Raw genomic sequence first — 12,804 nt, forward strand, 5'->3', positions numbered from 1 at the left:
AATGTCTGCAAAACTCTAATACAACTATAATGTGACAAATACAAAATAGTTATATTGGAGTCCATCATCAACATCCCCTCATGCTTTGGAAGTTGGGACTCCCTGCTTCTCTCGTGCTAATAATAACAACCTTACAGCTAGCGTCAGGGGGAGGGGCCCCTGCGTCCTACGTCACGGCGGCTGTGGAAAACAGCGTCTGACCGATTCTCTTGAGCAGGAATCAAAACAAGAGATGGACACGCCTTCTCTCGGATAGGTTACCTTATAGACTGCTGTCACAAGTGCAGAAAAGCTAGATTGTGTTTTTTTTTTATTGAAACCGTCATACCACCACATTCATAATCGAGAGAAAGAAAACTGCAGGGTCGTGAAGGCGAGAAGCCTCGACATCATGGAATCCACAGAAATGTTAGACGTCGCTGACAGTTGTTGTTGATAGTGGCTAGGCTTTAAATAGTGATATCGGGATCTGTGTAAAATGCCCAACCAGAAGAGCAACAAGGGGAAGAAAAGCAAGCGCACCAACAGTAGTGGAGATGAGCAAGAAAATGGAGCCAGCAGCAGCAGCAGCGGCGCGGCCGCAACAGGAGGCGCAGCCGCGGCGGCGGCGGCGGCGGCGGCGGCAGCAGCAGCACCGCTGGTGGGGGCGACGGCTGCTGCACCTCGAAACGAACGCACTTTAAGTGGTAAGTATAGGAGGACAATCGCGATGGTGGTGGTGGGCCATCATTGCATACCTGAAGAAGTTCTTGTTCCTGGTGGGTGTTTGCATCGCAACGCTGCGTAGGAGGTTACTAAAGATCAATGTACTGTACTCAACAATGATGGCATCAATTGTTCAATTGATGCCATATCATTTGGCAGGATTGAATGTCAAATGCACGTCTGTCCGCACATGCACGAATGCCCTGTTCTGTTGTGACCGACATCTTTCGAACGTAGCTACAACAAGGCCCGTGCAGTGCAAGTGTGCAATGTTGTGTCGTTTTCGTGACGTGCACATTGTGTGCAGTGTTTTGGTCGTGGCCTCGTCGCTCAAGGGTCATTCTGACATCCTCACTGCTCGTCTGCGCACTCAAGTTCAACTTCACAGTCAAAGCCTGAGCGCTGCTAAAGCTGCAACCCGGAACTTATTTCAAACTAATGAATAGGCTACGTGACGTTATTTAAACCAAAATGCTTGGTAGAATATGTTATAACTTGTACAACTGCACTGTGGCGAGATGATCTCCCCACTCCCATTGAGAAATGTAGACTCCGTGTTAGGAGGATAGGATAGGAGTAGGACACCTGCCTACTGGTTGACAAGCAGTACTGCCTGAAGCCCATAAGTGCAATAAAAGCGGTATGGTCTTCCACGTGACGGATTGCACCTTTTTTAATTTTTAACTCTGAGAGTGTACACATGAAATTGTTATTTGTACACTGTTGTTACAAATGGATACATTAACACAGGATTTGACTGTGTCCATTCGACAGGGATTGCCTCGTGAGTCGGATAAGTAGCACAGGCATTATTGTATTAGGCTCTGTGTGTGTATGGAAGTTTTATCTTTAGACACGCCCCCCCCTCTCCCCCTATCACTCACACGCAAACATAAATGTGTGCATTGCAGGTAGGCTACATGCTGGCATCACACCTAGGTGACTTTCTGTGGCCTGTCAAGAAAGTGATAGCCTTGATTCACATGTTGGCTAAACAATGTGCTTTGAAAAGCAGAAAAGGTTACATACTGTATATTTCTTTATCCTCCAGTCTTTGATGTCCAGATTTTACAGTTTCATTCAGTGTTTGAAGGTGCAGCTGAAGTGCACAGCTGCAACTCTTAGATTCTATTTTTAATATCTGGAATCTAGAGTTGCAATACCAACCTTTTACAGCCCATATATCCAAACAGAAAAGTCCAATCTGAATGTATTAAATAACGTTAAACTCACCAACATTGCAGCTGTACGGAAAGCTTGAATTATCCTCTTTCTATCTGTTCTATCTTTTGTTTCATAACAATCCACCATAGACATGTTAAGAGCTACTTTCTGTGTAATTCTGTGCAGGTGATCATTTTTCTAACTGTTCAAGTTTGGAAGTGCTCGTGGAAAATCACTCAACCGTCATGCGTAACACCTGTTTCACATACATGGAATGTATTGACAAAGTAGCTCATAACATGTCTACGGTGGATTTTAATGGAACAAAAACTTTGCAGATTGAGGATAATTCAAGCCTTCCGTACTACAGCTGCAATGTTGGTGAGGTTAATGTTGTTTAATACAATCAGATAGGACTTTTCTGTTTAGATGTATCGGCTGTCAAGGGTTGGTATTGCAACTCTAGATTCCAGATATTAAAAATAGGATCGAAGAGTTGCTTGCGCCTTGCGGCTATGAAGTGCAGTGAAGAACAGATGTCCGTTGGTAGGCTACTGTATAGGTACAGTACTGTTGTAGGTAATGTATATATTGTAGGTACTGTGTATATTGTACTGTAGCCTACAGCAGGTACTGTATGTTGTAGGTAGGCTACTGTATATCTTACAGTAGGCAATGTTATAGGTACAGTTCTGTTAGCTACATTTTAGATATGATTGTAGCCTATAACAGTATCTAACCGTAGATACTGTTGGTAGTACCCTTGTAGGTACTGTTTACACAGTATTGTGTAAAGTGATGCAACTCAAGATGAAAAATAAGAAATACAAAATATTATTAAGATAAAAAGTAGAAGTGGAAGGAACAATATGGCCTCTGCTTTGTCATAAAATATAAAACATTTCCCAAATTCCTATTTTAAGAGCTTTTGGAAAAAGTAAGTCCAAAAATAGCCCAATTCCTGAAGGCCCCGTCGAAAGAGCACGAGTCAGAACAACGTGTCACACAGACTGATGTCACTATATAAAAATGTATTGTGACTATACATACAGGACCAGTGCATGGTAGTTTACTCATTTATTACTATTAATAATATTGTAATTAATGATTAAACTAAACTTTAGGGCTGTTCTGTTGTTGTATTAACTTTGTGCAGTTCATTCGATCACTTCCAGTAACCTCTTCTGCTGGTTACTTCTTCAGGCTAGTCGGTGATGTGGCTTCAATGAGCGGACAATTGAGATAGTTTGCTGCCGATAGGTGCGCAGTGCCCGTTCTCTGGGACACCTCTCCCTGTGGCGTTCTACGAATGTGGTCTTTTGGGGCCAGGTTTCACCGTACTGGAGGCCAGGAGGAGAGAGTGAGACCGTTGCCCACCACTCCGGTGGTCGGCTGGTGGGGACCAGCTCGCAACCAGGTCTTTGACAAGATATTTGGCTTTTGTTGGGGGGCATTTGTGACCTTTACTGTAGTACAGTACAATCACTGCAGGCTTGGGGGCCACTCAACTGTCACTCTCAAAAGTGAATTATTTTTTGTTATATTTTAATGTTCTTATTGTCTTGTATTGTAATCATGTGATTGTACCCCGGGACTCAAATAAGCTTGTAGCGATCTCTGGTGCAATTGTTCTTGTGCATAGTTACTGATCAATAAAAAATAAAGAAAATTAGATTCACCTTTTATATCACTGCCATTGTCAGAATCGAAGTGCTGGATTCCAATGTTGTCTAGGCATGTTGTAATGAAGGCATACTTACTGATGTCGTATCACACCCAACAATCCGTAATAATAAATTGCATCATTACTTAAAAGGTGTTAATCAACCTCTTCTCCCTGGTCGACAAAAGTTATTCACACAGTAAACTGTCATTAGTAAACAATCATTTTTATGAGTTTTATTTGATATTGTGCAACATGGAGAAATGTACACACACACACAATATAGCAGTATAGCAATAGTAATTGTACCAGTCCTCAGTTGTTCTCTGAAATTTTGTGTTGTAAGTTGTCTTTAGATGTTGTTTACAAAGTTGCTAAGATATTGAGACTTCTATTCTCACACACAAGACGATATAGTAATGTTAAATTGACAAATTACGGTATTTCTATATCCGAAGAACAGAACATTTGAACCAATGCCTCAAGTCTTGCATGAAAACAGAAACATCAGTAGCGTGGTTCTAGTTAGTTGAGGAATAGGTCATCTGAACTTAAAAGGGTTTGAACTGTTCAATTTCTCTCTTTCCTCACTTTTACGCTAAATATAGAATTTGGCTTTGTATGTATTTTCAGTGCGCTAACGTGTCTTGAACCCATTCCCCCCTCTCCTGTGTTTTCCTTATGCAGAGGCCCCTTGTGCGACCCCTCTGGTGTGCAGCCTGGGCCGTGCCATCGACCTGGAAAAGGATGACTACCAGCGCGTGGTGTGCAACAGCGAGATCTGTCCCTACGGCAACTGGATGCACCTGCAGTGCTTCTATGAGTGGGAGAGCTCCATCCTAGTCCAGTTCAACTGCATCGGCCGGGCACGCTCCTGGAACGAGAAGCAGTGTCGGCAGAACATGTGGACTAAGAAGGGCTATGACCTGGCTTTCCGCTTCTGCTCCTGTCGCTGTGGACAGGGACACCTGAAGAAAGACACAGACTGGTACCAGGTCAGACGGCCGCAGGACGACCGCAAGAAGAAGCCGTCGGACAGGAGTTTGGCCAAGGCCGGGGGCTTGGGGTCCGGAGACGGCCCCCCCGAGGAACCCAAGAAAAGCAAGCCACCTGGGGCTGTCGGAGGAGTCGGAGGAGGAAAGATGGCCCACAGGGCCTCTAGTCAGGAACTGCCTCGGCGGCAGTCAGTGGACCGTCAGAACTCTACAGAGAGAGGAGGACTGTTCAACCTGGGGCCTCCACAGAGGTCTCCCTGTGACTCCCCGGGACAGTCCCCTCCCACTGGCTTCACTTTCTTTTCCCCCGCCCCGGCCGCTGCCGCCGCTGCGTTCGGAGCGGCACTGGGAGGCGGCGGTGGCGGAGGCTCACGGGGCTCCCGCCACCTGGGAGAGTTCCTCAAGTCGGCCGTGCATCTGGAGCACCAGCGGAAGCACCTGCTGGCAGGAGGAGCCCTTGCTCGGAGTGCCGGCTGCTCCGCAGGAGCCGGCGGTGGCGGCACCCACCTGGATCCCGGCTCCGTTCTCCCTCTCTCTCTGTCTTTCGCCCTCCAGCTGCCCCACCGGCTCACCCACGGCGGGGTGGGAGACGGCGGACACCCTCACCCAGTGCAGTTCCTCAAGAGGCTGGATCTCTCTGAGCTGCTCACACACGTCCCCCGCCACAAGCTCAACACCTACCACGTCCGCATGGAGGACGACGCGCAGGCCGGCCAGGGAGAGGATCTGCGCAGGTGTGTAATGAGGAGGGGAGGTAGAGCAGCACCATGTGTTGTATATTAGTTTCCTCTATGAGTCATCATTCAGTTCAGCAGCTTTTGAATGTTTCCAGTCATTTATAACAATCCGGTGTGGTTTTAGATCAAGTAGAAATGGACCAGGGGACTATACTTGGTACCGCCTTTTTTTCCCTCTACACCAAATTTATTCGCCAGAAATAACCGATGTACAAGCTCATAGCAACGCATTGTGTGCCTGTAGATCTGATATTCTCGCTGAATGTTTGCATTCACACAAAACACGAATATTATGTGGCGCTAAAGTGGCATTTGTGAAACAAGGTTGATTTTTCACCGCAAATAAAGGTATAATCCTGTATAAATGAGGCATCAACTGTATGAATAGTTTGATGTTAAATATGTGCCGAATGCCAACACATTTTCATATCATTATTCGTCACGCCCCTGGGTGTAAATACCTTTTATACAGGGATCTGTAACTGGCTCACTGGGGCCGAAACACCCTGGATCAGCTGACCGCACGTTCCACTGACCTGCTTGGGCCAGTCAAAGTTTAAATAAACGCAATAACTAATTATCTCCACAAGACCGACAGGCTGGGAGATTATGTTTTCGCTCTTGTCCGTGTGTGTGTGTGTGTGTGTGTGTGTGTGTGTGTGTGTGTGCAAACTTTACCTGCACACTCCCAGTAGGCCAAGGAAGACACTCCACCCCAACGTTTTCAAATCAGCCTTATGGAACTATAACAGGCCGTTTTACGTTTTGGCCAATAACTCTTGAACCGTACGTCATACAGTATTTAAAAATGTTATGAAATTTGAAGATTTGAGGTTGAGTGACAGGGAGTACGAGAGGGAGAGAAAGTGTCAGCTACACTGGCATGACCGCTGGAGTTGGCTATAATGTAATGTGGTAAGAATTATGCGGACAAGTAAGTGAAGTATAGAAAAGATGAGGTGTAGGATATGACAATGTCATGCTTAATTTATACTCCATCTGTTGTATGACGAGGTCACTCGCCGAAAATAGCAGATCTACAAGCTCACAATGGGTTGTAACGCGATGCAACCATAGAGATATAATATATCTAGAGGACGGACTGCCTCACCCCCACCAATTCATTTCAATGAAAGTTGATCACGAAGCGCATGAAGCACCCGGAAGTACCTCTACTTCCTGGATTGGCTCTAATTTTGGAGCCAATAGAGCAGACGCACTTAGCGTTTCAGACAATAGAAGCATGTACAGTAACGTTTTAAATGTAGAGGTATTGCAATCTCAGATTTGACCACCAGGGGACGGCAGCGTCACTGTTCTACCGCTGTTCTGGGGCCTTGGCTGCAACTCGTGTACATAAGTCATCATGAGTTCTTCTAGATCAGTCTATCATATAACTCATTAACCACAGCACAAAGGTCTATGCTGTATACAGTATATGCTATCAAAATCCCAATGCAGGACTAATAGACAATGACAGGCAAGCAGAAGGTCCATTATAAAAAATATTATTCTCATGGCAGATATTTCACCATCCTGGGTTATTAGATTATACTTTTTTTTTTAATTAATAATCTAATAATGCGTGCTTAATGCTTGCTTATAATTGCTTTATAGAAATATGTTATACTGTAGCTAGTAGTTATATATCTTCTTATTTACACATGATATGGATGGCAGCAGATGTGAGATTTTTTGCTTGTTTATTGTAGGAATTCTTCACTCTTCAAGGGCCAGCTAACAGAATGTGCCAAATGGTTTAACCCCCATGAAAACAGTGTCTCACACAAGTTCTGTGTGAAGTGGCAAAAGGCAGCAATAACAATGTAGTCCACCTTTAGTTGTTGTTGGGGTATTTGTTATGTTTTTTGAGCAGTGGGCAATATTCATACAGCGCCCCGGAAAAGTTTGGGGTTAAGTGTCTTGCTTAGGGACACTTAAGACCCGGCACATACACACACAGTCTGATATCATATGGACATGATATGGAATAGGCAGCAGAGTTTTTTTTATTGTTTATTGTAGGAATTCTCTGATCTTCAATGGCCAAGTAGCAGAACATGCCACACGGATACCCTACGTAAACCATGGCTGAATTATGTATTTCAAACATGTGCAGACGGCAGAGTCACCGGATCCTCCACTGGTTTTTCCACTACTTTGCCCAGACTCTGAGGTTGTTACTCTCACCCTCCAGGTTTATCCTGTCGGCCCTCAGTGCCTGTCAACGGAATGTGGTCAACTGTGCCCTGTGTCACAGGGCCCTGCCAGTTTTTGAACAGTTTCCCCTGGTGGACGGGACCCTGTTCCTCAGCCCATCACGCCACGACGAGATTGAGTATGACGTCCCTTGCCACCTTCAAGGTCAGCATGAAATTCAAGGTCACATTGTCACCTGACACTTGTGATTTTATCAATCGGAACAGCATTATGTACAACGGCACAGCAGGTGGCAACACAAATTGAGTTTTTAAAGCTTTTTTTATGGCATGCTCCATTACCTAGCCATCTCGAACTGTCTGTCTCTATGCATGTCTGTCCCCAAGAACGTAGACCTATCACAGGTCAGCTCATGTTTCTAAGTGCCTACATCTTGCCACAAAGCCAAGCTCCATAGGCATTGTTATCAATGTTGGCACACAAAGCTTGTTCAAGATATGTGAGTATAGCCAATGTAAAAGGATGAAGGAAAACAATTAATCCCCCCACAGTAAAACAGGAGAAATGTTTTCATTTAGCATTTTAAGATGTAGGCTTATTATTATACAGTATGTCGGGGCATGCATGGTAGCCTGAACTGCTCATTAAATTAGCTAATTTAGCTGTCTGAAAGCACAGAGAAGCCACACCATTATTAGACTCTGTGTCTATTGCGTTTTTATCCAAAGCACTTAACATAGCTTGTGCATTACATTCACCCATTCACACACACATTCACACAACGATGGCGGAGGAAACCATGCAAGGCACCAACCAACCTGCTCATCGGGAGCAATTAGGGGTTCTGCGTCTTGCTCAAGGACACTTCGACACTAACTCTGGGGGAGCCCGGGATCGAACTGGGAACCTTGTGGTTCTCATCAGGCCGCTCTACCGGCCACTCTACCCTTGAGCCACCGCCCCTTATTATAACTATTATGTTCAGTTTCTGTGCAGACAATGAGTCAATGTTTTGTTTTCCTAAAGAAGACAGATTAATTAATGAATTCATCACTTCATTTTGCATTTGCTTTTTTTTTGTTTATTGAGATCAACAGTTTGAAAAGGAGAGATGTGTGAGATGTGCTCAACGTGTATGGAAGCCATGCAAGGCACTGCAAAGATTTAAGAGTACTGTTACTGTATGTGTGGTTCCACAGGTGCTCATCGTAACCACTATATGAAAGGGCATATTCCATTTTAATAATGTTCAAAAGACTAGCTAATAACTATGTGTTATGTTATTTGAATCTGTTAATACATACAACATAATGTGTACATGTATTTGGACATGAAGGGCTTTCTACTACCTTGTTTCGCAATATAAATTAGAACAACAAACTGACAAATGAGACCTCTTTTATCTGCTCATACTGTATTTAATTGCATGATCAGTGATATGCATAATAGCATCATTATTCATTAGATAAATGAATAATAATATAGAATGAATAATGATATAATCTTTTTTTGCATACTTTTGTCTCAGGGTGAATGGAGCAGATGAATGAACATTATTAGAATAACAATCTACTCTTAGAAATGGTAATGTAGTGTTGATTTGGCCATGGATTATATTATTTTAAAAGGGGAGTGGGCCGTGTTTATTTTCACCATTTAGAAATCAATCATTGGAAAGCTGCGGGTACATGTGGGTCCGGATATTTAACCACTGCATGCCACGTGTTTTATGTTTTTTTATGTCTCAATTACTTAATTGCATCCTTTAGCGCCCTAGGAGCCCTGCAATGGAGAACAAAGTTGGTTCTTCCTCTCATGAGGAAGTTATAAACTGATGATTGATTGGATAATGATTATTCGTTGGGGAAATGGAAATGCAGTTATAGCACTGGGTAGCACTTCTGCTTCTGTGTCAGTTTTCTAGGTGGGTTTACCAGGACTTACTGTAGCCTACTGGGTAAGCTTGCTGTAGTAAAAAAAAGTCCCGGTGGTGTATGTGTTCAATATCGTGTATAGTCATGCTACATGTAGAAAAGATGAATTATCATAGACGTAAGTGCTTTTCAATGCTAAGTTTTAGAATTACCCCCCCTCATTCTAGGTTTTCATTGTATCTGTATCATATCCCTGGCTACTTCTCCTGGGTCTTCATGGGAAGAAATCAATGCGTCTTATCTTATCACATATCCAGCCTTTATTTGCCGTGGAGCGATGAAAGAACTGAGAAGGGAACTACTGATGTCAGCCCTAGGACTTATTACCATTATCAGATACGGCAGCAGCTGACCAATCAGCGCAAGCTCAAAGTGTCACTGCACAATGATCTGTCCTGTGAGTGACCTCGCTGCGGCGGATTTAATCATCTTTGTGACTAAAAGCTATGGGTATGTGATAAACAAATGATCACCCAGCAGCATTTGTCACCATCAGTAAGCAAACCTCAGCTGCATCAGTCCATGCCTACAGCTCAAGCTTAGTTATACGCCAGCCCTCAGTTGGATAACCTCAGCCAATGACATGCCAGCGTCATAATCTGTATTTATCTTATCTTGTCTAACATTTTGACTGTTCTTCGTTGTTAACAGGTAGACTGATGCACCTGTATGCCATCTGTGTGGACTGTCTGGAAGGAGTCCATAAAATAGTTTGCATCAAGTGCAAGTCGCGGTGGGACGGCAGCTGGCACCAGCTGGGAACCATGTACACATATGACATATTGGCTGCTTCACCGTGTTGCCAGGTACATACAGCACAACTGCAAGACCCACTCTGTGCAGGGATGGAGTTCTGTAGAGTAGCCTCAGCTCTAGCATGTTGGTAGCGCATCCACACAGCATTAGATTCCACAGATCTGTTCCTTGAAAACCTTTTTTTTTTAAAAAGCACATTCGATAACATAAGATGTTTGTTGAGAGACCAGTGTCAAGTCAGAGTATATCTGTGCCATACCATTCCAGGGAACCTTTACTGTATATGTCGTAGGAGAAACAAAATCCATAAAGAAGCCATAAAGAGTTCAAGATGCCAATAATAATGGAAAGGCACGTACAGTATACTGTAGAAACAAGCTCACAAAGTGTGTGCGTGTGTGTTTGTGTGTGTGTGTGTGTGTGTGTGCACAGCATTGTGGTTGGGCTTAACCCTGTTTAATAGAAGAGACCACGGTTCGAGTGTAGGTACATACAAGGGTTAGCAGTAGAGTTTTGGTATTTGGGATCAACTGACTGGTGAATTGAATGAAGCGTCTGCAATGAATGACAAAAAACTCCCATCTTTTCCCTCCTGTAAACATAGGCCCGCCTCAACTGTAAGCACTGTGGTAAGCCGGTCGTAGACGTACGTGTGGGGATGCAGTACTTCTCCGAGTATAGCAACGTCCAGCAGTGCCCTCACTGCGGCAACCTGGACTACCATTTCGTCAAACCCTTCTCCTCCTACAAAGTACTTGAGGCTTATTGACAAATGTTGTGCATGCATTCTAGTTCAGTTCCTGTTGTTTTTCTCTTTGTTTACTTGTCTAGGCTAAATGACTTATTTTTTCAGGCCATACCACGCTTTGAATGTTTTTGTTTTATGTCAAACTGTTTCTTTTGTATGTATGGGGGAAGAGTATGACTCTAATTTTAGAAAGTCCCAGAGCAGTATGTCTAATCTCAGTGGGAGGTGTGGCTTGCCAGTAAAGGATGTGGAACCGGCACTTAAGCAAACACATTTAGCTGTGACAAGTGAATGTGAATCTGTATGCCAAATTTGCTTTTTTGTTTGTTTTTTTACAAAAAAAATTGAAAATAAACGAGAGTAAAGGAGAAAACGATATGTGCTGCTCTTTTCATTGTATCATCTTTACTGAAATGGACTTAAATTGTACATTGTATATTGCATGTATCTCTCTTTCTTGCACTTTAACTCATAAACACACACGCAGCAGATGTAGAATCTATTCATCTGATTAAATACGATCAAAATCAAGGATGTTACAAAACAATGAAAACTGCTTGTGCCTAAGGCTTATTTATATATTGTTGCATGACCCTTTTCATGAATTGCACTCATACAATTTGAAGTTAATTTGAAGGTATTTTAGTAGTAACAGGGAGTGGGAAGAGGTGTGAAAATATTGACATAATGAAAGTAATGGTTGAACAGTTATGCCTGATTTATACTTTGTTGGCAGCATACAACGCGTTGCGCTGTGAGCTTGTAGATTGGCTATTTTTGGTGCGTGACACCAGCATGCAACTAAGTGACCCTTTAGGATACAGAAAGCACACAGCATACCTATACCCTTCATCTTTCAGTACAAGCATAAAAAGTGGTATAATGGTGTATTGTTCTACACTGGTATAAATATACTACATACTGTAAATATAACACTGTATTAGTATATTGTTGAATTCTTGCATCCTAACTTGCACGGTGTTGCAATTTACAAGACAAGAAGCCTTCTCTTCCCAAAGTACACAACCAAGCCTAGTCAGACCAACTTAATTTCAGTGAATTATTTATGCAGTCGGACTGGACATTCCATGCAGTCAACATTCACTGCCAAAGCATATTCTTATTGACAATAAATAACTCACCAGCAGGTTGAGAGCTGATGTGTAGAATTCGGAGACATTTTGAGGGGGAATAAATCCACGCAAACAATGCGGAACAATAAAGAGCATAGATATTGCATTTTAAAATTAATGCACTCTGATCTGTCTCTGACAATGCTTCTTTGTCTGGTGGTTCACCAATGGTTTGATGATGGTTTATGTGAATGTATGTTTTCGTCCGATTTCGTTTGTTGGTCTGTCTATCTTAGCAAAATAATGAAAGAATGGATGGGTGGACTTTCATGAAACTTGGGAATTATCAGTAGGCCGCTGCAGAGAGATTATTAAATTCTGGGTTGAAAAGGTCAAGGCCACAGTGAAGGTCAAGGTCATAAACAAGAATAGATTTTAATTAAATGTGGTGGGAATGATCAATAGGCTGCCCTGAAGAGATGATTACCTATTGGGTCGAAAAGATCAAAGGATAAGGTCACAATCAAGGGCAATGACAAAATGACTCTCAAATCTAAGGTAAAAATGGCATATCTTGAAAGATGCACTGTTGGCTGAGGTATGGAGGTAGGTGCAATTGTTCTAATTTCAAGTAGGAAAGCTAGCTTACCTAGGAATTATGTCTTGGTGTACACTGTGTGCTGGTAGCTGACTGGATAGTGCATCAACCTCATAATTGCCCTCAGTTTCCTGTCTCTCTTAAATATAGGAGAATAAAGGAGAAAAGGAGAAAAACTGCCTAAAAGCCAAAACAAGTCTGCCCTTATTTGATACCTCATACCTGAGATAGACATCAAATATGTGAGGCAAGTCAACCCTTCTGTACCAGT

At 43.0% G+C, this 12,804-nt stretch overlaps 1 protein-coding gene across 2 annotated transcripts; it reads left to right on the forward strand.

The window, feature by feature from the left end:
* Positions 1 to 243: 243 nt before the first annotated feature.
* Positions 244 to 11,238, forward strand: heca (hdc homolog, cell cycle regulator). Of its 2 annotated transcripts, none has more exons than XM_084083375.1 (5): positions 244 to 686; positions 4,220 to 5,261; positions 7,462 to 7,628; positions 10,010 to 10,164; positions 10,719 to 11,238. In XM_084083375.1, exons 1-5 carry the CDS (start codon positions 479 to 481, stop codon positions 10,881 to 10,883), a joined length of 1,737 nt encoding a protein of 578 aa, XP_083939501.1. In that variant the 5' UTR covers positions 244 to 478; the 3' UTR covers positions 10,884 to 11,238. The 2 variants fall into 2 exon arrangements, with proteins under 2 accessions (XP_083939501.1, XP_083939502.1); XM_084083376.1 differs by lacking the exon at positions 244 to 686 and adding an exon at positions 2,720 to 3,286.
* Positions 11,239 to 12,804: the final 1,566 nt, after the last annotated feature.

This window comes from Gymnoscopelus microlampas (assembly GCF_963454915.1).
Source record: "Gymnoscopelus microlampas genome assembly, chromosome: 16".
Lineage (NCBI taxonomy): Eukaryota > Metazoa > Chordata > Actinopteri > Myctophiformes > Myctophidae > Gymnoscopelus > Gymnoscopelus microlampas.

Bases quoted from the DNA above. Each gene is read 5' to 3' on its own strand.
- heca (XM_084083375.1), top strand. From the start codon at position 479: ATGCCCAACCAGAAGAGCAACAAGGGGAAGAAAAGCAAGCGCACCAAC. The intron at 687-4,219 runs GTAAGTATAGGA...TTCCTTATGCAG, and splicing joins AAACGAACGCACTTTAAGTG to AGGCCCCTTGTGCGACCCCT. The intron at 7,629-10,009 runs GTCAGCATGAAA...CGTTGTTAACAG, and splicing joins CGTCCCTTGCCACCTTCAAG to GTAGACTGATGCACCTGTAT.